Source organism: Centruroides sculpturatus, unplaced genomic scaffold (assembly GCF_000671375.1).
Source record: "Centruroides sculpturatus isolate CEXI.00-Female unplaced genomic scaffold, Cexi_2.0 scaffold45, whole genome shotgun sequence".
In the NCBI taxonomy this organism is placed as follows: domain Eukaryota; kingdom Metazoa; phylum Arthropoda; class Arachnida; order Scorpiones; family Buthidae; genus Centruroides; species Centruroides sculpturatus.
The window spans coordinates 226,699-254,482 of NW_019384310.1; the positions used below are offsets into that span (position 1 = coordinate 226,699).

Sequence of the window (27,784 nt, forward strand, 5' to 3'; positions counted from 1 at the left end):
TTATTTTACTAGTTATTTGATTTAACAAAATTAATTATTTCTACTGATATTAATATTATTAAACTGAATTATTTTAATTTAAAATTTTAATAATTTTATGTTTATCTTTAATTAAAAAAAAAATCAAAATTTTACTGCAAGAAAGAATTCAGTAATTTTACATTATAAAAAGTTTTATGATGAATTAATCAAATCAAATGAAATATACTTAAACAACCACTCAAACAATATACTTATTCCTCTTTTTATGCAATTGATTTTATTATATGGGAAACCCACCGTTCCCAACTTCATACTTTAAACATTTTATTCCTTTTACTACTAAATACAGTAGAACCTCGCTTAACAAGCATAATTCGTTCCAGAATCTTACTCGTAACGCAAAACACTCATTAAGTGAAACAATTTTTCCCATATAAATTAATGTAAAATATGACTAATGCATTCCATGCCAAAAAAAATACTCAAATATTTTAGATATAACATTTATTCAAAGAAAATTATACAATATTCATTGTTAAGGAGCATGAATCATCATCATTATTTCTTCTAGCATGGAATGAACCAACCTGGAATGCAATTTGATTTTCAGAAAAAAAAAAAAAAAAAAAAATTTTATTTGGAACAGGTCATTAAATTTAATATGAGATGGCAGCATAACTGCCTACCTCTAGTCAAATTATTTAATTTCTAATATTTAATTATAGCCTTTACATAGCCCAAGAATTTAGCATATTGTTTGGCATGTTTATTGTATAAAGGAGTATGGTTGTTGATGTTTATATGTAATATTTGTTTGGAAAAATGTGTGATCACAAGCAACACTAAGATGCTAGCGAAATGAGTGCTAAACACAGACTGATGTAACATGCACACAATCCAGGACTTCCCCTCTTCTCATCACTCATTATGCAAAATGTTACTTGTTAAGCAAGTCATTTTTTACAATTTGTTTTGCTCATTAAGCAAGGTTCCACTGTATTTTCAAACTTTTGAAAATAATTAATAAATAGTTGTCAATTTGATAGTTATTTGATAAATATTATTATAAATTATAAAAATAACACTAATTCAACACTGGAGTGTAGTAAACTAACAATATCTTCAAACCTGTTACTGGTATGTTCTCCACCAATGACTGACAACGTAAAAATATACAGTTCGTTACTAATGTTTTCGAACTGAACAGGTTCTTCTTCAGGTAATGTTGAATTCCTGATGGAATGCAGAATGAAGAAAACAAATTTGAAACTCAAACATGCGCTTCTCAATTAAGTCTTCTTGGGCATGTGCTTCCCAGTGCTTGACAGTAATCATGAATTTTTGTCCATAAGTGCCTGCCACACCACTGATAGATTTATCTCTTCCTTGTGATTGATGCAGTTATTACTGCTAAGGTTAGCTATGCACACAGCCTCTAACCACCTGAGGTGGTGTGCATGTTGTGTAGTAAGGATAATCCTCGCTTGATTAAAATCTGGCTCTATGTCTGGATCCAATGCGTAAATGGCTAGAGCAGTGGTGGTCCTTTCATTCTGTATATCAGCTGAGTGTTCTTTCAATCTAACTCCTAAGGAGCACTTCGTAGAGCCTAAGTAGATTAGGTTTCTATTGCATCTGTGATCCATAATCGGGATGGTGTATACACTGGGGAGTCTTTTCTGGTCAGGCTCATCTTTTCCGTTACATAGGATGTTAAAAACAGATGTACATCTACTGTAAGCAATGCGGATGTGTCTCTTTTTAGTTATCTCAGTATACAGCGATCTGAGATAAGGGTTGTAAGTGACCAGAATGATTTCATCTTTCTCAGGATGGTCTTCTACCTGGGAAAGGACTTGGGCAGGATTTTGGTACAGGTGAAATTTGTCAATCAACCTGCAAGTGAGCCTGTGGTATCCGTGTTCATTAGTGTTGCATAAGGCTTAGCTCAGTCTGGAGAGCTTGCTGCGTGGATGCGTGCACGTGTGCTCTCTTAATTAAGCCTTCAAAGGCTGCAACTTTATACTGTGGTGAGTCACATGAGCCCACTGGTATGTACAAGCCCGTCAATCCGGGTTTACGGTACACCCCCATATGGATTGCCGTCCCTTTAATCTTGATGCTAATATTGAGGAAATGGTCCTCTGTGGGGTGTGCTTGATCTATTTCAAGGGTCAAGCCATACAAGTTGTCATTAATGGAGTTGACAAAAGCTGAGATGTCCAGAATCTCCTTCCAAAAAATGATAATGTCATCAATGTACCTCTTATATAACATGATGTTGTGGTGGTGTGGGAGGACCTTGGATTCCAGTTGCCTAATCACCATCTCACACAAGTCCACTGAGATGGGACTTTCCATCGGGACTCCTCTACCTTGCGCGTATACTATACCGTTAAATTGAAAAATGGATTATAACATAATAGACTTGCCAGCTCCAATATTTTTACATTGTCAGTCGTTGGTGGAGAACACACCAGTAACAGGTTTGAAGATATTGTTAGTTTATAAATAGGTAATAAATAAATAGTTGGAGAGTTTAAAATTTTTTCTGAAATTACTATCAAAATTTTAATAATTTGAATTATTTTTTAAAATGACTTAAATTTTTAAATTCTATTTTCTACCTTGAAATATTTATAATTGTTTTAACACTAACACTAATGGCAATTTTAAAGTTTCTATAAAAATGTTTAAAAATCAATTGAAATCAGTTTATTCAATGAAGATTTTATGCTTTATTAGAAATCATCATGGAACTATTTGACATCACAGAATAATACTTATTCATAAAGTGTACTTTAAGTTTATAATTAGTTGCTTTGTCTAATCATTCTCTAAAAACCAAATTTTATACTTACTGGTTGTACTTTTGATATATGTGTTCTTCAAAATGATATGTATTTCTTTGTTTAATTGTTGATTTCACTTCAGACACATCTGTTGTTGCTTTGGGAGGTCTGGCATAAGAATGCAAGGAAGACAAACTAAAAGATCTGAAAATTCAAAACACCAATTAACTTAAATAAATCTTCATTATTTTTTTTAATTAGAGACTAATATTAAAAAGAATTTGTTTAATACATGTAATAAAAAATTTTTTGATGATGCCTTTAACAAATTCTTAAATTATCGAAGTACTTTGTTGTAATAAAACTGAGTAAAGAATAATCTTTATCAGGAAACTCCATACCTTTTTCTTTTACAGATGCTTTCAGAGATTAAGAATGTCATCTTTAACAAATGCTTTAAAAAAAAATGAAACTTAAGGTAATGAAGCCATTAAAAGGACAACCTTTAATAAAAGTAACCAGTTCTTCCTGAATACATGTTACAAAAGATGAAAATACAAAAATATAAATTAGTCTTAATTAAGTATAATTTCATAAAGCATAAGAATAAAACATAAATAATGTTTAAGTCTTAATTTAAACATTCCATAAGTCTTCCTCAAATGTTTCCAGGGTTTAAGCTGTCGCTAATTTTTTTGATAAAATGCTACAAGAATTTAGATGTTCAAGTATTTTATTATTATAAGTAAACATACTAAATATTAAAAATAATTTTATCTAATATTTTTTCAATTAAAATATAATTTTGTTTATATTTTAAACTGTTTTACCAAAACTTAAAAATATTTTTATTGACTGCTGGCCCTATTTAAAATTGCCAGCCAAACCAACCCAATACGGGGCAGGTAGAAACATTAATGTCACCTTATCTCTCCCAAAATGGAACAATTTGTACCGACTGAGTATAATCTCTCATTGCTCCAACTACGCAAAAGAAAAGCCCACCTTAATAGACATCACCTTGTGTATGGGGCATCATGCATTCTCTTCTTTGTAGACATGAAAGTTTCCAATAAACAAATACTTAATTGTTAATATTGTAATTTTAAAAACAATTTCTGGAGTAGGATTTGTTTAAAAGATCTTTCACTGTTAGATGTAAGGATATGTAACCTGCTAAAGTTTATAAAATGATAGTTGTAAATGACCTTCTCTCAGATTATCCTCATATAAACAACAGTTATTGAATGTGTTCTTTCACATCCAGTGCACACTGTTGTGTGTGAAAGGTTTCAGTGAGACAACATTAACAAAAACTCCAATTGGAAACTGTCTTGATGTAACAAATGTTAATTATCTCCATAAATAGCCTCCCAGGATGGGAATTTGATTTTCATTCAGCAGTTGTTGCCTGGTGTGAATCAAAACCAAGAAGAATTGTTCAATAATGCAAGATACTTGTGGATTGTAGCAATAAATTTACGGTTATATTGGTAGTGCAGTACACTAATAATGGACAGTACCAATGAGAATAAACAAATGTTTAAACAATAGTGTATTGTGTATTGTTCTGGGCAGCCTCACAAATGATAAATGTTAGCTACAGTTTGTTAAATTTTGCTAAAACTTTTTTTCCTAAAATTAGCTAAAATGCTACAGAAAACTTTTTCCCAGCTTAAATCCTGACAGTTTATATTTTTAAACTGTTAAAACTATAAAATATATGCAACTGTAATTCTTATATTAGATCAAAATTCAAATTAAAATATTCACAACAGTTACAACAGAACTCCAGATGTGTATTTCCTATCTCACTTTTTCTACAGTTTAAACATTCTGTTCTCTATGAATGATATCATCCAAAGATTGAAGTTATATACTGTCAAAAGTACCTGCAAAATATATATTCTTCTGTAATGCTGATAGACAGTTGTGTGACTTAGCTTTTTACATTAGTATTTGGCATCCACAGTTATTTCTATTTTATTGATTTCATTCTAAACCATTAAACAAGTTGCTTTAAGCTGAAGACTGTCAGATATTTCACCAAAATATCTCATTTTTTCATTAAAGTGTTGGCTATCTGAACTAAGTAGTAATTTAATTTATCTATCAACAAAGTGCCAATTTTTGTGAAGTTTTTGTGTACAATATAAATCTTTTACAATTATTGCTTCTTTTCCATTTAAATGTTATACTGCTTTCATAAAAGAACTGCTATTTAATTAAATTAATACAACACCAACAATATTATTAATAATAAAAGAGTCTAACTTTAATAATGATCTAATTTTAACACAGTTGAACCTGTCTATCATGAATCTCATAGAAACAAGAAAAATATTTGATATGTATGTTACTGTGAATGACCGATATCTGGCAAATGTCAACATTCTCCGGTGAATGTCAGCATTCACACAGTCGTTTTGTGTATGTGTTACCGCTAAAGCTCGAAATCCGTTAATGTGCACATTACCTAGCTAATCTGCACATTAACTAGGGTGATCCGTTAAAGTTGCTAAAATTGTTCTATTTCTCAAATTACCTAGGTAATGTGCACAGTATCTAGGTAATCTGCACATTACCTACTAGGCACTCGGTAAAGTGAAAATAAGATTTTTGTTGGAACAACAGCAACATTTCTGTACGCTTAAATTAACATAATGTTATTTATTTAATTTTCAATATCCAAAGAATCAAGTTAAAGTTTAATGGAATTTTTTACATAGACTTATAATGGGAATCTGAAATTTGACGTATTGTCATTATTGTTTTTTGAGAAGAACTTCTGTGCAAGGTATAATATGGTTAAGATATGCTGGGTCAATTTTTCAAGAAAAATAGGGGTAAAAATAGGCATTTTAAAAAATTTGGCAAAAAGAACTTTGCCGTATTTCGAATGTTGGGTAGACGATCTTTGACCTCCGAAATCTCCCGTTCTAAGAACTTTAAAATTTGTCCTCTGTCACAACACGCCATTTTATTAGCAAAATTTCGTTCGAGTCGCTACTTCACAAGATTTGTCAATTTGAGTCGTAATTCAAAACCACTAAAGTTTAATAGCATCAATGCCTCTTATCCACAAGCTATAACAAGGGGACAATAAGATGTCTAGAAGTTAATATCTCAGGATGCGGAAATGATTAAGAAATAAACTTTGATACTGTAGCTTGTGTATAAGAGGCATTGATGCTATCAAACTTTGGTGGTTAGAGGTCAAGAGGGTAGGGAGATAGAGGGTGGGTCACGTGTGATATTTCAAGAGGGTTGGGGTTAATAGATTTTACTTGTTACTAGCATTTGTAATTTTTTTTTTATAAAACTCGTTTCTACACTTAAAATTAATCCTTTTGCGATTTTATAATAATTAAAAATACTGTATGAAAAGTTTACATAACAAAATCTCATAACAGATGGCGCCACACACAATTTTATTTATTATAATATAATTAAAAGTATAAAAGTTATCTTCTAAATAAAATCTCACAACAGCCGAGAAAGTTACGCATCTCGTTGCTATTGATAAATTTTTAAAAATAAAAACAATTACATTTCTTGAAACGAGCGATCTTTTTCTCAGTTTGAATATAGAAAGATCTATATTTCATTGTTTCGTGTAAAATACATACACGATATTTTCTATCGGTCAGGTGAATTCATAAAATTTGCTTATTTAATAACACTAATTAACGTTTACGTAACTAAACTATAATACGCATATTTAATATAATCGATGACGTCAGGTAAGCGCTCTTAAAATGGCGTCGGATAAACGAAATATTACGAAATTCAGTAAAAATTGCGCTGTCGGTCAATCGGAAACTTCGTCGGAAAATACCGGACGAACGAGAGGGAGGATTTCTTCTAGTTTTGGGGGTGGCGAGGTAAAGATGACGTTCGATTTTAGAAAATCTCGCTTCTAACCCCTTGTGGAGAATGGAAACCGAAGGCGGAGGGCGGTAGGGAGAGTCTCGATCCCAATCCGTCGTCACTCGGGGGATAGAAACGTGAAAAATGCAGATATTTAGCCTTAAAATTCAAAAAGAATCCGTGACGTCAATCGCATTCGAATTCGTTGCGAGCTTTCTAATCTCGCAACAATTGCCGTTTCTATGGAAACGCGTATTGTTGCAACACGATTTTGCGTCACTTTGCACGTTTTTCGCTTGCCGGACGGACGTGTGCGCTCTTTGCTCTTGTTTCTGCTGTGTTTTTTGCCTTTTTTCTGTGTTTTTTGCCTTTTTTACGTGGTTTTAAGAAGACTTGTGGACGCCGACATTACACCAAGTAAGATTTTAATTAGAATTTAGCTAGCTGTAAGATTTTATTTTCGTTTCGTTTAGTCCAACTTTCGGAGACGACATCGGCCGACTCGGACTTTGCATATTTGCGTTTAAATCTGCCGTCGCTTGTGTTTTTCGTTTGAATTACCATCCGAAACGCACCTCTTTCGACTTTTAAACGAGCCGCCACATTGGAAAGCGACCGAAGCGCCGAAAACGACGGAGGCAAAGGATTAAGTATTTGTTCATTGGTTTATTTTCGTAATTAATTAATTTAGATTATATTTTATAAACACGGTGAAAGAATAAGGATTATTTGCAAATATCTTATTTATAGAAATTCGATTAAAACTTATTTAATACTAACTCTAAATACGAATTGCGTATCGTAATTTTAACTAAAATATACACTCGAAACCGGATGGACCGAAGGATACACGGAGACCGCATTCTGAAGCATGACACGTTCCTTCGACACATCCGGGACGTCAAAAATTTCGCCCTTTCACCTCCGACTTCTCCATTGAATCTACGTATTAGTTACAACGCTTTTCAATGGCTTACTTTGCGAGAATTAAATTATCTGCAGCTGTGCGACTTAAAACACAATCTAATACACTTAACAGTTATCTATACAGGCTGGACACAAAGAATTCTTTTCCTTAAGCTGTTTGTCTCTTTCCACAACGCGGTCTTTTCCGAGTGCAGTCCATCTTCCACACTTACGTAACCCTTTGCAAATGCTTTGTGCCACTTAAACGTTCGTGTCCCGGCTGCGGGCACGTCTTGTGTTTTCGTCGACTCTCGTACGGAATTTCTTCGCACGAAACTCTCTTAAATGCCATCGTTGCGGTTAGGTGACGCACGTTAGGGTAAATTGCTCTAGAACGAAACTTGGGCTCGAGATCGAGTACGAGTGCCTTTTCGCATGGCTACTTTTCTGTCTTGTCTTTACTTTTCTGTCGTACAAATAAATACAAATTACACGCAAGAGAGTTTATTCGTTCCGGGTCGGTCGTCTCTACTGTAAATGCAGTTGGAACCTTCTAGCAATTTCCGGTAGGGTCTAACGCGAGTTACACGAATTCCGATCCGACGTGAGTATAATCTTGAGCTTTTTCTGCGTTAAGTATATCCGCATCCCATTAATATATATATATTTTTTTGTTTCTTTACAGAATGAAGAGCTGGCGGTTTTGGCGTTGGCTGCGGCCCAAGAAGATGAAGAAGTGTGAAGGGCGTTCTCCTTCCGCAATCGATGAAGAGAGGGTCTTTTCCCCCTTTGAGCGGGGAGAGGAACTCTCTTCCATCGATTGCGGAAGGGGTTCTTCCTTCACGGGATCGCCTTCGGGAATAGCGGATGTCGACAGCATTCTCTGTTCCGCGTTGAACGGAGAGGAGACATTTCGCCATTCGGACGTGTTCCGAAAGGTGAAATGTCTCCATGTTGACGACATCATCTTTGACGCACTGGGAGGGGAGGAATGTTTCGATCATTCCTCCCTTTTCCAACGAGTGGGATCCTCTCGTTCGGTGTGGGCAAAGATGGAAAGGAAAAAGCGTCGCTTCGTAAGAGAAGTGAACGACTTTTTCCTTTGCTATTTCTGAAGGATATTACTAACCTAGGATAAGAAGGCAAGAGGTTTTTTTCGTTTGTTTTTTCCTCTTGTCATACTAACAACATTTAAATTTAAGGTTTTAGTTTCAATTTACTAACGTAGGATAAGAAGGCAAGAGGTTTTTTTCGTTTGTTTTTTCCTCTTGTCATACTTATATTTACTAATTTAGGATAAGAAGGCAAGAGGTTTTTTTTTTTTTTTTCCTCTTGTCATACTAACATTCAAACTAAAACCTTAAATTTAATTTACTAATCTAGATGTAAGAAGACAAGGGGTTTTTATTTTTTTTCCCCTTGTCGTACTCACATTAGTTTAGTAATTCACATCCACGCACATAAACAACAACATCCCTCACGCTGAAACACACAGTTCAAACAACGACACATTCGTCGCATCCAATCACCAACCATTCCATTCACGTGCATTATAAACAACACCGTTTCACAACACGAACACGCTTCCCAAAATCCAACCTCTGGGTCCACGTCCCGGGAAGCGGTAACATCGGTCGATACGACCGATGGCTGAAGAGGCTCTGGTAACAATTTACTTTTCACTTATCTTCGCCATTAAAATTTAAATTCAAATTCTTGTAATGATTCGTTTACTTGTATTCAAATGAATTTTTGTTAATTATATAGATAAAAAATTTTTCACAGCATGTACAACAGTTCTTTTAGAGAGCCTATACATTTCGATAAACAGTTGATCGTCAAACTTTTCAATAGGATTGGATCGATCACAAATTAATCGTCGTAGAATTCGAAAGTAACTTTGTATTATTTCGTTTTCATACATGTACTCTGCAAAGTAAGACAAATCTTCTGCTATGTTTGTCGAGATTAGGACACTAATCGCCCGAATTTGTTGGATTAGTTACTAATCTTAAAATGATGTATAATAAGTAATCCTGGATTTAAGATAGTCGTTAATCCTGCAATTTGTCTAATCGTCTGTTGGTGAAATAGGGGGTTAATTTAGTTTAAAATACTCCTGTATTTAACAGAATAATAATAATTAATACAATCAAACAATCAACAAATTAGTTGATTNTCCTGGATTTAAGATAGTCGTTAATCCTGCAATTTGTCTAATCGTCTGTTGGTGAAATAGGGGGTTAATTTAGTTTAAAATACTCCTGTATTTAACAGAATAATAATAATTAATACAATCAAACAATCAACAAATTAGTTGATTGAATCAATCATCAATCAATTAAAAAAACTTTAATATTCAAAAATCAAACGGTTTAAAATATTACTACTATTAGGGAAATGAATTTGCAAAACATATGATAAAATTGTACTTACTTATTAGTGCAATCTAAACATTGGTGACATTTTGAATTACATAGCAATTGGTTTTTGTGACAAGCATGCCTATTTGTAGTACATTTAGATTTGCAGTCACATTTTCTGAAACCCTGCCCAGTACCAAGGGATTGTTTTATTGCTGTTTGGCGTAAAGATATTTCTACAGCAGGGACATCCATCTTCTTTTGTTAAAAATCTCTCTTTGCAAACACTAAATTCAGATTTTGCATACAAGCATACAGAAACGTTGCTGTTGTTTCAGCAAATATCTTATTTTCACTTTACCAAGTGCCTAGTAGGTAATGTGCAGATTACTTAGATACTGTGCACATTACCTAGGTAATTTGAGAAATAGAACAATTTTAGCAACTTTAATGGATCACCCTAGTTAATGTGCAGATTAGCTAGGTAATGTGCACATTAACGGATTTCGAGCTTTAGCGGTAACATATGTACAAAATATTTGCTAAATATCATTATTTCTCACTTACACCGGCAAATGTCGACATTCAGCATGCACTGATGGTGAATGTTGAATAAAAATATTTTTATTATGTTAAGATAAAAATGCAACATTTTAATATGTGAAAATAGGAGAAAGCTTAAGTAACGGCACATGTAAATAAACTGTCGAACCTAAAACGAACAGTACATTCTTAATCATTAAAGAAAATAATACAATAATAAACTTACACATAAATTATGTGATTAACGTTATACAATCTTATTTATTGCAACAACTTAAACTGTTATGGCACTTTGAATTGCATAAGAGTCCCTCGCTTTTACAACTGCATTTATTCGTAGAACACTTTTTTTGCAATGACAGCGCGTATAGCCTCGCCCTCCACTTTACGAATTAGCTGCAGCTGCTGCTCTCAGTGATATTTCTTGAGAAGAAATCTCATCTGGAAAATCATGGAAAGTAACTTTTCTTTACAAATTACAAATTGATCTGTTAATGGTGTCTTTTATTCAGACATCGCTGACGCCTTACCGATGACCCCTCTCATCCTCCATCACTCGACCTGACAAACCGATCCCCACCTCATGGGATCAAAAGACCTTGTCCTACCTCTGGCACCCACAAAGAACAAACTGTCGCCTCTCTCTGTTGACATTGGCTTCTCGGGTGTCGTTTCGACCTCCACCAAAGCTTATCTGTGCTTGTCCACATATACCGCCGATTGTTCGAATGTATAATAATATAACCAAATATTCAGTCTTTCACCAACATATTTTGTACGTGTCGACATTCACCGGAGAATATCAACATTCTCTAATTTCGGTCTTTCACAGTAACATATACAGTAGAGCAGCAATCCCCAACCTTTTTATCTCCACGGATCGGTCAACGTTTGATAATTTTACCGCGGCCCACTGAGGGGGAACGTTGATTTTTTATATTTTAGATTGATTTAATTTAATAATTTTAATTTAATTGTATTTAAACATGCCTTCAAAATACAGTTACACCAAAAAATAAATATAATGTGATTTAACATTTTAACTCACTAGAACGCTAAATCAATGAGAACCCTGAGCACGTTTCTTTGTAACGCGACAGTTCCATCTGGAGGAAGTAGGAGACAATAACACCCGAAGCGTGTTTCTTATGTCCAGTTTATTTCGTTGTTCCGAGAGAAATACACCATAGTAAATAAAACGGAAATAATTTAATGTTTCTTGGGCGGCCCGGTCCCATTTGATCCACGGACCGGTACCGGTCCGCGGCCCGGGGGTTGGGGACCACTGCAATAGAGCATCGATTATCCGACTCCCGATCAACCGTCACATTGGTTAACCGACCGCATTCTAGTAGGCAAATTCAAATGTCCGCTGGTGATGTGGTGCTATAATATTTAGCTAGTTTGATATTATTTTTGTTAAATTTTTGGTGTTTTAGCTGGCAACACTGTCTTAATCATGAAAGGGATGCCAGTATTTAAACGAGGCTTAATTTTCTAATTATAAGTGGTTGCTTGTTTTGTGAGCAATAAAATAATTTAAAAATAATTTTTAACGATACAATAGCGACGATTATTATTTTAAAAAAATTTTGTTAGGCTTAACATCAATGAAAATTCAATGCGAAGTAGGTTAATAGCAATATACTAATTACATGGGATATACTAATATACTATACTAATAATGTATTTTTTCATACTTTTCGGTTATCCATTTTTTCAGTTATCTGACCAACCCCAGTCCCCAATTGAGTCGGATAATCGATGCTCTACTGTACATATTTTGAGATATAGAGATTCCTACACAGTAAATAGGAATAGGTTTGATTGGAAGTATGGTATTTTATTAATACAATAGCATGTACAGTATATTCCTGTATTAGGTCTTAATAAAAGATTTTTGACATATCTTAACAGAAATAATTTGTCAATAGTTTCTGATGCCTGGCTTTCTTCAAGCCAAACCTCATAGCAAATCAGATAAAAGCATCATTAGTTGCACCTATATATTGTATTGTAGTTGAAATGTTTCTCAACTACAATTTATGCTATGAAAATATAATAGCTGAGCTTTAAATTTGTAATTGACACTTCAGACCATAATTTGAGATATGGAGGTTTTGGGAGAAAATTATTTGAGATAAAATATGAAAAATATATTGAGTTTAGGCTGAAAATGCAGAGAGAAAACTAAATTTGAAGATAAACATGTTTGACATAGACAGGTTTAACTGTAATTGATAAAAGATTTTTTTAGATTATTTATATCTCATGTCAGTATTCAAACAACTACATTAAACATACATCCAAACTAGAGTTCCAATTCTGCATCTTTTTTTGAAAACATTTCAAACAACCCTTCAAACATTGTAATGAATCTACTTCATTGAATTTACAGAATGTTTTTTAAAAAGTCCACAAGCACTACTTTCACAAGCCTTCAGATTTTTAAGATTTGAAATTTTAAAATTTTTTTCAAATCTTAAAAATCTTTTAAAAACTTTTTTGCATTCCTATATTCACAGACTGTAATTAAAAAAAATTATGCAAAAGTACTTAATCTCCAAAATTAATATGTATAATCAGATAGGACCTTGGTCTTCAAAACTGTACTATGAAAATTATACTCTTGGACGACATTAATCGCATTTTTCTCTATTAATCGCATCTTTAGTCCTTTCTTATTTCTTCAAGTCAGATAATAGTCAGACTCAAGGATCAAGATCATTGTCTTCAACCTGGGTCTAGTTATCATCTGAGGAAATAATAAATTAAAGATGTGACGAATGTCCAAGAATATGCTTTTCATAGGGCTTGGGATTTTAAAGCTATGCTAAGTGATTGCATTAATCAGTAATTTCAATATACGCTGAGTGGCCAAAAAATTAGACACACCTCTTATTTGAAAGTAAATCAGTTCGACAGTGATGTAAAGTGACATAACAATGCAGAGTTGCTTATATACGGTAAGCTCAGCTTTGGATAATGTAGTTATCATGGAAGTTAATGTCAAAATGGGTAAGACAAAAGATTTAAGTGACTTTGAACAAGGGATGATCATTGGTGCAAGAAAAGCTGGTGTCAGCATCTCTGAAATGATGACTCTTTTAGGATTTTCTTGCCCAACAGTATCTCAGGTGTTTAGAGAGTAGCAGTTGAGAAAAAAACTTCAAGCGATAAGGACAATTCTGGACGAAAAAGGCTGGTGAACAAGAGAGGTGAAAGGCGATTAGCATGCATAGTCTGCAGCAATAGAAGGGCAACAATACGACAAACTATAGCTGAATTCAATGCAGGTGCATCACAAAGCATATCCCAACACACAACAAAACATACTTTGCAAAGGATGGGCTTTAGCAGCAGGAGACCATCAAGAGTGCCTTTGGTATCACAGAAAAATAGGAAAAGACACCTGTTGTGGGCCCAGGAATGATGACTTTGGTCTCTTGAGGACTGGAAAAAATTAGCCTGGTCCAATGAATCTTGTTTCCTGCTCCATCATGCAGATGCCAGGATCAGAATATGATGCAAACAGCACAAATTCATGGACCCCTGCTGCCAAATGACAACTCTTCAGACTGGTGGGAGTGGAATTATGGTGTGGGGATTGTTTTCCTAGAGTACACTAGGTCCCTTGATATTTGTGGACACATCTCTGAATAGAACAGCTTACCTCAACATCATTGCCAATCACGTACCCTCATTTATGGCTGTAATGTTCCCTGATGGAGATGGTCACTTCAGCAGGACAATGCACCTTGTCACTGTGCTCAATTGGTCTCAAATTGGTTTGAGGAACATCAATCATAGTTTAACTTGCTTTCATGGCCAGCTCAGTCCCTGACCTCAATCCTATGGAGCATTTGTGGGATGAAGTCAAAAGATCATGTCAAAGCTTGGAAATGTCACCATCCAATCTGACCCAACTTACAGCTGCAATTATGTTAGCATGGGCCAACATTCCTCAGCAACGGTATCAGCAACTTGTTGAGTCCATACCAAGAAGAATATTGGCTTTGATCAGAGCTAAAGGTGGACCAACTCGTTATTAGAGGATGTCTTTAATTTTTTGGCCACTCAGTGTATATTCAATTTAGTTGCTTGGATACTGACAAGATATAAATAATCTTGAAAGACTTTTTTGATTATATTGTTATTAAAATTGGATTCCTTTATTATTAATAGTGTTGTTGGTGTTCTATAAGTGTAATAGAACCAATAATGATTAATAATATAATTAAATTAAACACAATAAAAATAAATAAATAATAACAGCATAACAAACTCGTTTTTCAATATCAAATGCATAAACACAAATGTTTTTAAATAATACAGGTTATACTATAAAATTAATTACTACTTAATTTATTTGTTAATTACATCATTATAATTAATTATTTGAATCATTAAATAATTTAAAATCTTCTGATATATTTTTAATTATAAAAAGTAATACAACTCTAGCCAATTATTAAAATCTGAAATCTGTCCAACTCATTACACTTTGAAACTTGTCCAACATTTTTTCACTCTAATTTTAATAGTTTCTAATTTATTTTGAATTAAAAGAATAATGCAGTGTTATTTTATCATCATTAAGTTATGTTCATGTATTTTCCTGTTGCGCCACCGTTAAGATACTGAAAGAACTAAGGAACTGCAGAACTATAAAATTGAGTATATAATTGATTTTGAAATGACTAATGTAAATTTGTTCATAATGCCAACTTTGTTAGTAATTGTGTTTTTATATTTTAAATTATAAAGAGAGTATTTTCAATTGTTTTTACACAAGTCTAAATTTTGCATCGTGAAGAAATAGCTTTTAAAACTGATCAAAATTTAAAGTAAAATTAAGAAAACCCAAATCCTTTTTTTCTTTTTGTTTCTAGAAAATAATTGGCAAAATTGGCTTCTGTAATTTTAGTAATATTCCACTGTTCTTATCTATCAGGAAAAATTTATACGTGTATTATTGTTTAATCATATAGTCCAAAATATTCACAGGATATCATAGAATTAAGTATAATGCAAAATTTTCAGATATTTTGCATAGTTTTTATTACAAACTTAAATTTTCTAATTTATTTTCATCAATTAGTACAGTAGATCCCCCTATAAAAGCGTTTCCTATAGTTATGATTCCTATAAAAATTGTGGCATTATCCGTAAACAACGGTAAAAATAACTCCTATAATACGTAAAACGTCATCGGGCAGCCGAACTACTTACCCGCCGTCCGTAGCGCCACGCTACGGAGAGATTTCTATCGTCTGGACAGTATTATATAAATTATATATAAATTAGGTACTGTACATATAATTATATATTAATTATATATAAATTAGGTACTGTATATATAATTATATATTAACTTAATTTATTGTAACTTTATTATAATTAAATATATATTTTTCGCCGTCTAGCGTCACGCTACGGCGAGTTAGGCGACCTATCGTCTGTTTAGTACTGTAATTTTATACATTTCTTGTGAAAGAAACATTTCTTATTTAACGGCCATAAAAATTATTTATATTAATGATGTCTCCAAAGGTCAACGAAGTTTTCGCAGAAAAATAATATCAGAAATCGCGGCCGCAATTTGATGCGCTGTTCCGCGACGAAACCAAGCTTTAGCAACGGGCGTAGTCGAACGGTACACACTCGGTAAGCAATCCTACAATTTTTTGTTTATAACGTAGTTTATACGGATTATTTTCAAAAAAATATACGTATTTTGGAAATGTTGAGTCGAATTAGTCTAGAATCGATTAATTTTATGAAAGAAAACCTTTCAAACAGCCGTAGTCCGTAAACTATGATTCCTACAAAATTGATTCATAAAGAACGGAACGTATCTACCGTCTTATAGGGGGATCTACTGTACTATAATATTAATATTATGGATTAATGACATGAGAGAATGCTATCTTTGGAATATCCAGCTATATTTGAATATTTTATTAGAAGTAAATATCACTAAGAAATATTTAATTATAAGAATTGTGGCTCTAGTAATTATTTTTCAAGTGGTAAAATAGGTGACATTTTAATTAATTAATAAATTGCCACAAAACACTTGTGTCCTTTAAGACAAATGTAGAGCCATCACAAATCTGCAAGTAATCATTCTGTATGGACTTGTCTTATGATGGTAAAGTTATTAATCTAGCTGGAGGTACATGCATGGCTTGTTACCCATTCTCTTCTTAAATTTTCTTCACATGGAAATGAATATAATCAGAACATTTGAATAATCAGAACATTTGCATCATGTTTTTGTGTACATCGCATACAGCATCAAATCACTTATAAAGAATACTATGGCTATTACAGCAGCCAACCACTACACAATATCTACCTGAACTGGTTTTACAAGGCATGTCACCAATGAAAAACTAAAAATTGCAGACTTACACTAATAACTAGCAGTATCTTAATGGTTGGCAAGACATACATCCTCGTGTGGCAGAAGTCAAAAACACATTCTGGAAACTTGTGAATAAACAAATCTAATTTAGAATAAATTTAAACTAGAAAAGAACATACCTTTTTCTGGGTAATGATGGACTATTCTGCAACAATGGACTTTGAGGGCTGGTTGCGATTATGGCAAGTTCCGTCAAACGATCGTAAACGGGATCCGGAACAAGGTTTGCATCAATTGGTCCATCCAGCTTCAATGGAGGTGGAACAGTTTTGGTTTTTCTCTGAATGAAACCAACCTCAGATTCATTATTAAATGTTTCTAAAGTATCGCTATTTTTAAATTTGTCATTCTGAACTTCATTTGATGGTACTGTTACAATAACTGATTCTATAGTTTCGAGAGGTTCTTCATTAATTTCAGACTTTTCAAACATTGGTGTAAGTTCATGGCATACAGAAAATGTTGTCATTGGTTGCTGCCAGACAGTACTTGCAATACTAGCAATCTTCATTTAGTATACAAAATATTGACTTTCCATATTAATATGTCTAGAAAAAATATAAATAAACTGTAAATAAAATACATATTTTATGCACGCACACAATAATTTACATATCACACAAAAAAACTAATTGGTATAGCTTAAACGAATAAGAAAACCAAAAGTTAATTTTCATAATAATTTAAATATTTGTATGCAGAATTTTTAAGCTAGCATTAGATTAATATACAATAAAACTATATAATCTGGCCTTAGATAGTTAGGCACCTCTCTGGACTAATATTTATTATTAAGTTTTGAATTAAATAATTTGAAAGAATTTGGAAAAGAAGATTAGTTTTCTAATAACTAATATTTAGATATTAGAAAATTGGAATTGGTTATTATTTGTATGTATATATTAAGAATAATTCAAATATAATTGCTAATTCTGCAGTAAATAATAAAAATATGACTTTAAAACCAGCAGAAAAGTTTAGTATAGTTGACTCGCCTTAAAACAAACACCAAAAGTGAATTTTTATATTAATTAAAGCCATTGTCAAATGTTTATTTTCGCATAAAAAAGTGAACAAAAATTTTACTAGAATTTGTTAAACAGAACTGTAAATTACCGTCACAACCCCTAGAAATAATCCTATTACCAATAATGGTTGCTTTTTATACTTTTCAAAGTGAACAATAAAAAGTGGTACTGTAATAAATGTTCCATTTTGATAGGAAAAGATTTTCTTCTGCTATTAGGCAAAGATGAATTTGTCCAATTGTTGAACAATTCAAACATCTGGTTTAGTGGAACAATGTATGTACTCAGAAACCAGGGTTAGAGTTTAAGGACATCCATTCCTTTAAATGGATGCATTCCATGCAAATATGTGCTAGTCTGCATATCATGGAATGCAGTGATGCCAAGTTTGGCTACTTTGTACCACATCTGGCTCCTTTTTCACTCTTTTGGCACCAAAACATATTTTACACTTTTCCAGACAATCAACAAAAACCATGAATTTCTCTTAGCATTGTTTTGTTTAACCACTCTGATATACTGCTCTACACTTAAATGATGAATACCATCTCAATAAGTTTCATAAAACCTTTCGCTCTTTTTCTAGCAGTTTCTTAATCCATAAGAGAACAAATGTTTTCGGCCATTTTAAATGGTCTTCTTCAGGTTCTATAACATTGGAACATCAGTTAACAAATATTCGAACGACGTCATTGTTTACAAAAGTTTCTTCTTTCTTATACAAAATAATTAAAGAAATTGATGACAGAGATAAGGAATTTTGGACAAACGTAAGTGAAAGTAAGAAATGGCTCCAGACTAATGAAGTCAACCTCACCAAGGCAGATAAAAGCAGAAATGTGGTTCTTATGAAGAAAGCTACATACATTACACCGCTCGAAGAATACATCAGTTCTACAGAATGCCAAAAAATAGAAAAAATATTTAGACAAACTCCACAATAGGGTTATAAGATTTACCAATACACCACTAACTAAACACCTATGACTAGGAAATGCCACAATGAAATCACCTGAGATACCAAGGCTATTTGGTTATGCTAAAACCCATAAACCAGGCAAACAAATACGGCCAATTGTGGACAAATCGAGATCCCCAACGCTATCCATTGAGAAGGGTTTACATGAGCTCCTCAGAGACATTTGAAAGAATATAACTACACCATTTCAAACACTCATGAACTCATTGATAAATTAAAAAATATTGCTCTAACAGATCAAGCAATCAATTAGATGAACAATATTTATTCAAACATAGTCTACTTAATTATAAAAAACAGTATTGATTAGAGGTGGCACAACACTTGTACAAAACTATAAAATAAGTACTGATTAGCTTATTTTTATCAGTTTGTATTTTTTTATTAAGCCATGCACTTTTAAAGGTAATTAACTTTTGAAAATATTTTCAAAAATTCAAACGAAATAATAAAAATAATTTTTTAGTCAAACTAAAATTAAAAATGAACTTATTTATGCTTCTTAGTGTAATATATAAAATATTTAATCTATTTATTTATTTTTAAAGGGTACTGTGACAACATTTTGAATTACACAAAATCATTTTTTTTTTTTACACTGGCACTTATTTATAGCACAGTTTTTGGTACAGGTGCACCTCATAAAACCTTGTCCTGTCCCAACTGAATGTTTGGTAGCTTCAATCCTTAGTGAGATTTGAACATCTTGATTAACGTCACTTTCTTGTAGAAATTTTTGAGTACATGGTCGAATTCAGTTCTGTAATAAACAAATATTTTATTTTGACTAAATTACATAGCATACTTAGACCAAACAAAACGGCATTTAACTTTGAAAATCTTTATCAGGCCTTCATTATAAGTAAATATTATACAAAAACCCTATCTGAAAATACTCATAAAACTTGAAAACCTCTTCCAAATATAAAAACAATAATCATCGAAATCAGTTCAGATTTGACAGTGAAATAGAGTAACATGGTCATTAAAAAAGAATTTCTTTTTTTTGAAGTAATTTGAGAAAAAATAAATAATAAAATGCATAGCTAGCCTGCAATAGAGTATCTGCAATATTCAATGCTTAGTTCTAATTTTGTACAGGCCATCATTGTTTATTTCAAGACCAACGCCAATAACATTTCTTAGGTTGCCCCTTCCTCTGTCAAAAAAAAAATCTGAAATCTGCTTTCTGACAAATCGCATCCCACTATAGCTGGCGGATGCGATTTGTCAGAAAGCAGATTTCAGATTTTTTTTGCCTGTTTCTGAAGGTTTTCAGCAGCTGTTTGTCTTGCTTTTTGGATATCATCACCAATTTTAGAAGTTTCAGTATCATTACCATCACTATCATCTCCTGAATCATTGTGATCATTTGTCTATGAGTTAAATCAGTTTCAATAAGTTTTTGAAGGTCATCTTCATCTTGAATATCCTTCATTATTTCTGGTAGTAGTAATGTCGTTGAAAGACCAATTCTGGGTTCAACTCCAAACATAGCTTCGTAAGGTGATTGTTTTATGCCCAAATGATAGGCCCCGGTTTTCATAAATTGTACATATCTCAAGCCTTCTGATCATTTAGTCGATTGATTACCTTTTAGCCAACAACTGATCATGTTCTTGATGTCTTGGTTGGCTCTCTTGGTTGATGTCTTGGTTGGCTGACTTTGGCTGTGCCGTGGTTTTCCATGCACTAGCTTAAGTTCTGGCCAAAGACTCGTCATTTCACATATAATACGATTGATGAATTCTCTTCCATTGTCTGACTGCAAAATACATGGGGCACCTATCGTCAAAAATATGTCATTCAAATGGTAGGCTACTTCTTTAGCTCATTTAGATTCCAAAGCACGAAGCAAAATAAACTTGGTCAAGTGGTCTTGGTAGACCATGATAAATTTAAACTTTCCATCAGGTTGAGTCTGAAAATCAATGAGATCCACTTGGCACCTACTGTTCATTTCAAAATGTAAAATTGGCTTAGAAACTAAACCTCTTTTTTTTTTTTTGTCTTCTTTTCTTGACATGTTACACACAGGTTAATCATCTGTTTTGTGACATTAGCATATTTTAAAGATGTCTCAGCCAATAATCTGTCACGTCCATCGTGACCGACAGCTCTGTGAGTTGCATCATCATCATCATCATCATACACTTCCTCAGCGGGAATAAAGTATTTTATGTTCTCTTCACTATGGGCAACAAATTTTTTTTTAACAGAACCAATGTTTAAAATTGCAAATCTGTTTAATCGCCTTTGATGAAGTGGTGTCTTAATTTGAGCTTTTTCATCCTCTTCCACTTATAGGATAAGATCTAAGTATTTATCCTTTGTTAAAACATTAAAATGAGAAGACTTTATATTTTCACTTTGCAAAATTTCTTTTAAAAACCGCTCTCTCCATTTTAACTGATCAACTTGAACACTAGACGATGGCTCATCCATAATAACAATATGAAAACAACACAAAACTTTTAAACTAGGTACGTTCAAAAAATCAAATTAATACAGTTTCACAAATTGCACGTAGGTACACAAGTCACAACACGATTGCATGTAATGAGTGAATTCGCATTTTTCACCGGATGCTCGTCCTCTGGTGTTTAAAAATAAAACTATTTTATCTGGGTCATTTGAATCATTTTTGTGTATTAGCAGTAAAGATGAATAGCAATAGAGAAGCTTTCTGTTGCATTCCAAATTGAAATTTCAAAGCCATATGGGAGCCCAATATAAGTTTTTGTCTATTCCCACATGAAAAAACATACAATTATTCAAAAATCAGTTGGTTATATTTATTAGCTTCTCTGAATTCTGAAAGAGTGGATTAGACTTAAGAATTGGCAAAAGTTTCCCCACTGTCCAGCTTTACATGAAGTTATAATGTCAATTTTAAAGGATTTTTCCTTAAGTTTAAAATGCCAGTAATTTTATAGGGGATGTCAGAGCTGATATTTTTTAACACAAAGGGCACAAATTTGTATAGAACGATCTCACTCATTTGTTTTGATACCACATAATGACGTGTCCTGCTAGCAATAATTGTTCTCCTATAAAATTTCTCGATTATCAGCTATAAGCAGTGTATATCATATAGTTCATATTTAAAATTTTTTTTTAATTTTCATTTATATGTTTTTCAAGTAATCTTAAGAATGTTTCATTTCCGCATTCCATTTGAGAATGCTTTAACCTGCAGAAGATCTGTGTAGATCAAAAATGTTTGTGTTTGCATTAAGATAACCTGGAATTGTACTTTTAAGGTTCAGAGGTGTGCTGTTTTTATGATATATATCATTATATCGGACAGTAATATATGATTAATTTTATATTACTAGTTACAAACGACCCAGATAAAGTAGCCATTTTGTAAAAATTGCAGTGCCCTCTATAGTTCGTGAAAAACGCAAACAACAACAAAAGCACGATAAAAAGAGGCGCAGGAGATGAATCCCTGCATTAATAGGCTGCAATGTGTTTATTTTATCACTTGCAACAAATAAATCAGTTCGGCCTAGGCTAAACTAGATTGTCCTGGGCTAAACTAGTATATTCTGACATTCATACAATAAACCCGTTTGGCCTGAAATTGGGTTTGGCCGGTAACATATATATTCAAACATCAAAAATTATTAGTGTTTTGTTGTATATTTACAAGATAGTTTTCTCTACATCCTTTGTCAGATAAGTATGTAGAAAACTCTTTATCTTGTAAATTTGTAAATGCACTAGTGATAAAGAGTAGATATTTGAGAAAGGAAAAGGCTTATCAATTTGCATTTATTACAGATGTTACAACCTTTATTATTGATAACAAATTTAGAGTCACTCAATTGTTACCATGTTTAAATTAAATAATTAATTACTACAATAATTTATAACATTACAGTACCATGCAATCTTTCACAACTCCAGTCTAAAGGCAATCAATCAATCTTTATTGAACGTATAATAATAATAACAATAAAAAAAAATACATACTCGGTTCCACGAGGCATAGCCAAGATAGTAGGTACAAGAAATAAGAGGTATAGTTTTACAGTGGTGATATTGAATGAAGTGATTATAGGTGGTAATAATAACAATAAGAATAACAGTAGTGAGGTTAACAATATTAGGAATACAATGAATATACAAAATAATAAAATAAGTACAATAAGTATATACAATGTCAATTGTACAGAGGATGACAGCAAATACTGCTAGAAATTAGCAAAACCAAAAGTAAAGTGAGGTGATATACAAGATAAAAAATGTACAAAAGTATTTACAATCCAGTCTAAAGGCAGTGATAAAAATCATGCTGACAAATTCTGTAAAACCTTCAGGTTCCTTTCAGGAAAGAAATGCAGTCTTTGAAGTCTAGGCTGTTTGCTAAGTAACAAATGGATAGTTGACAATTTCTGTCTACACTCAGTCCCATGAGAAGTTATTTAGGTATTTTTTGTTGTTTCAATACTTTGTTATATGACATTTTGTCTCATACACCAAGCATTTCATCAAGGCTGCACAAGCTTTCAAATCCTTTATTAACATCAGGTGTACCTCTATTAAGCTCATACACACATACACCTGTCTGGTATATCTGAACTTATAGATGACAAGAACTGTCAGTTTTTTCATCCATACATTTAAGTATACTTGCCAGATATAGGCTACTAGTACTTGTGTACTTGGCTTTATATTTAAATTCCTAAATAGCAAATCAATGATACTGCTTTACTCACAAGTCTATGAAACCACTTTGTGGCTTCTCACTGTCAGCCTTTCTCTTGAAATCTTTGTCTTTTACATACTTCTCACAAAAGCACTCTCCATACTTTGTCTGCACTATTGCAACATACATCATGCATAGCACATTTCACTTGTAGCATTGTCACCTTAATTCTTAGTTCCATAAAAAATGAGTGAATTACATCTGGTTCAAAATATACAGTCTTGCAGCATTCTCTGCCTTAGCTTTTTTATTAAGGATTTGTTACAAGGTCCTTGACATTGATTTTCTCATATGATTTTAATGTTATATGCCCCCCATTAGAAGGAAAATCTTCCTCATAATATCAGAATTTCTGAGAATTTGAACAAGACAATAAAGTAAACAGGAACCTTTCCAAAAGGTGCAAAGGACAGCACTACAATATTCTTGATGTCTAGGTATACAAATATCTTTCAAAATGTTCTCTGACAAGTTGTCTCATATAATAGTTATAAATTATAACAAATTTTTCTTTTTTACTTTTACTTATCTATTTCTGTTATTGTTTGAAGACTGGTAGAATTAGTTGGCTCGATTCTTCTTTAATATTAGTTTGAACAACAGTAATGAGATCAAGATGCTACTTCTTATCAGACTTGTCATTGAAGTAAACAAGCCAAACCTACTTATTACAACATTCTATAATCCAAACAATTCATACGTATATAGCATACAATTATTTAAAATAGACTGTCAGTAACTGAAATAACATAGTTAAATATGAAATACATAAAATACTTCTCAATGACTGGAAGTAAATACTAAGCACAATCAACTAAACCTTTAACTTCCAGTAATGAAAAATTTAATGTCAAATTGACAAGTTTTGAAAAGTCGTGTTCTGCAAATTCCATTTTGGAATATTGTTGGAAATCTGATGCAGATCTTGGTTAAGATCGAAAACATTTGTCAAGTTGACACTAAATTTTTCATTACTGGAAGTTAAAGGCTTAGTTGATTGTGTTTATTATGAAATACATAATTATCAACACACAACATCTGGTTCAAGATATCACTCAAATAACAGTACACAGGTATTAGGTCATACACACATTTCTCTCATTAATTTATTAATTGCAACATTGTGCAATGGCAACTCGGAGAACTATACCAAGCAATTAAATAACCAAGGGCCAGATTTATATGCATTTAAAATCATAGTATGTGCACATATACATGCATGTAAAAATGCCAGATATATGCACTGCTATATTCATGTTAAACTGCTTGAAATATGCATTATGCTTGTTAAAACCACTAGTAACTTACACTATGCCAGAATGAAAATAGATTTGAAATTTGGATATAATTTTAAATTATCTACTTATTTAATTTAAAATTATCATATATAAAACATTTTATGATTTATTATTCTGTTATAAAAATTCATTTAGATAAATGAAATGTTAATTAATTACAATGTTGTCAAAAAATGAATTTATTTAATATGGATATTTCACAGTTCATTTTCTTGTGAGCAATTGCATATATTAAATTTATTTATTGTTTTTTTGAAGTTTCTTAATAAGATTTTGTAAACGTAAACAAAAAACATTGCTATTATAGATATCATTTCATAATATTTATAAAAAAAAATTATTTTCATATTTAACTATTTCTGATCTAATTTTTATTTGTCTAAACATTAAAATAAAGATGCACAACTTAAGTAATATCTTAGGAAGTCTCTAATAATATATTATCCTATGTCTGTATAGTACATCTGCATATCTATGACAAACACTTTTTATATTAGTGGAAAGCATGTGCTATGGCAGCTGTATTTGAATTCAAATATTTCTTAGAACAGATCTGTTAAATTTTGACAGTTAAGTAATTAATCATTTAATTTATAATAATTCTTGAGTTTAAATTCACTTACATTCAAGAAAATAAATTACCTCTGAAGCTACAACCCAGCCTAAAATTATGAGGTTTTATTTCTACTATAAATTTTGATAAATAACAACTTTTATAAGTTATACTTTTTTCTTAGTTTCTTTACTTTCTTTCTTCTTAGTTTCTTTCTTAATCAGTTAAATACTAAAGCTAAAATGGATTTTTGTAGAATTAACTGTGTGTGTATAAATCCAATATTAAACTCAAATATTGTTGGATTACAAGGATATAAATTAATTATAATTATAATGTGTTTATGAATATTTGACCTATTGACATAGAAAATATTTTAATCAAAATCAGGCAGTATGCAGCATTAAAATGTTTATATCTTATTTTGTGCATCCCAATGAAAACAAATAATTGATCAAATTATACTTGGTTTTACAGTATGCTCTCAAGAGCATATTATAAAGCCAAGTAAATGACACCTCCAGATCACTAACATATATAAGTACAGTAAACCCCAGTTATTCTAATCATAGATTACATCTATTGGTTAATGTTATCAGAATTAGCATCTCTCAAAACACGCAAGTTATTTGTCATAGCATATTCTTACATCCTCAAACTCGCGAGCGAACATTTTCGGCCACGATCGGCAATGCAAATTAGTATCAATCTTCCCTTTATTTTCCTTTCGACCATATCTTGGCTCATAGCACCCAAAGAATAACTCAGAAGTTAGAAAACGTTTGTCTCGAGATAGTTTTTGTTTTCTTCATGCCGGTTATCAATTCCGCATTCGTCATTACATATTTCCCGGTGCGATACGTCATAATTTATATTTTGGCTCACCACATATCAAGATTACACACACATACCAATGTTATTAATAAACTATTTTGCAATTAAATTGACTCCCTCATCACAAAATAAGATAAAGTTTACTATTTAACCAAAAGAATTATTGTTAACATTAATAAAAAAAATAACTATAATTCATAAATCTTCAAGTTATATATTTTTAATCATTTTAACAAGTTCTTTTAATATCAGTTAATAAAACCAACGTTTAACCAATTACGATTTTATCGACTCAATGTTATCGGTACAGGCAAGCCTCAAAAACGATCACAATAAGCAAATTCTACTAAGCCAGTATCCCTCGCGCATATAAAATAAGAATTTTATACGATAAAGAAGAAAAAATGTATTTATTTAAACCGAATTTTTTTTGTCACATAAAATTCATTCCGACCATTACAGTAATATTTCAATTCATTGCATTACAAAATATTTCTTGTTTACTCAATTAGGCATATGTTTCATACATATGAAATGTTAATAAAAAAAATGTATATGGAAATTATTGGTAAATAAATTTTAATTTTGAATATTTTCATTTAATCTAATTGAAATGTCTTTGAAACTTATGGAATATTAATAGTTTCGATTTAACTGATTACAAAATATCTATTTTGAGAAGAGGAAAAATCTAATCAATCAATCAACTTATTGCATTCATTCATTTTGTTAATAACTTAATTTAACTGAAATTTAATTAAATAATTATAACGAATTTAAATTTTACGAGGGAAAAGTTGGCGTAAAATCATCCAACGTTTTTGAATGAATTCATGAGATAATTTTTTGACAAACTTCATCCTTATCCTTAAGCCTATAAATTAATTCTCCTTTAAAATACCATTTATATTTTTGTCATTTAATAATGTATTAAAAATTAAAATAGATATTTAATTATTTATCGAAATTCACTCGTAATCTTACCAAAATAGAATTTTATCGTCACCTAAAAATGATTTAATTTGCTTATCCTAATCAGTTTATTGACGCCATGTTTGTGTTTACGACAATCAATTGCGCCACCTTCGGTTAAAACCATNCGAGAATAGTAACGATCACTTGTTGCACGGCCGATTATCGCATTGAAATTAATAGATTGCGCCACCTTCGGTTAAAACCATAAAATAAAATAAATTTCTATTTTTCTCGTCTGTTTTTTTTTTTTCGTATTGTAATTTGAGAATTTTATAAAAGATTAAAATTTAATAGTAATTAACATTTATGATTTTATAATAGTAATAATAATAATTCTCATTAAATCACCTTGGCGAGACGAGAGAGCTCGGTAGTATATACAGTAGCTACGTAGACCAGAGAATAAGCTTCTGTTAGGTCATTGCTAGTGTTTCCAAATGGCATTGGAAAAATATAATAAAATCAGTTAATTGATTTTCATAAAATCTTCCGGTTAATTTCAATAGTAATATAC

The 27,784-nt window shown here is 31.9% G+C and overlaps 1 protein-coding gene across 3 annotated transcripts in view; it reads right to left on the bottom strand.

Annotated features, from left to right (window-relative positions):
• The window catches only part of LOC111621147 (HMG box-containing protein 1-like), a 39,931-nt gene extending 12,547 nt beyond the window's left edge, over positions 1-27,384 (bottom strand). For 2 of the 3 annotated variants that reach the window (XM_023363227.1, XM_023363213.1), the window contains exons 1-3: positions 27,280-27,384; positions 17,006-17,434; positions 2,844-2,978 (exon numbers count right to left, since the gene is read on the bottom strand). In XM_023363227.1, the coding sequence (XP_023218995.1) occupies positions 2,844-2,978; positions 17,006-17,397 (527 nt within the window). In that variant the 5' untranslated portion in view covers positions 17,398-17,434; positions 27,280-27,384. Of the gene's footprint in view, positions 1-2,843; positions 2,979-17,005; positions 17,435-19,531; positions 19,909-27,279 lie in introns of those variants that run through there. The other variant, XM_023363220.1, reaches the window with a different exon arrangement.
• Between the last annotated feature and the right edge of the window lie 400 nt (positions 27,385-27,784).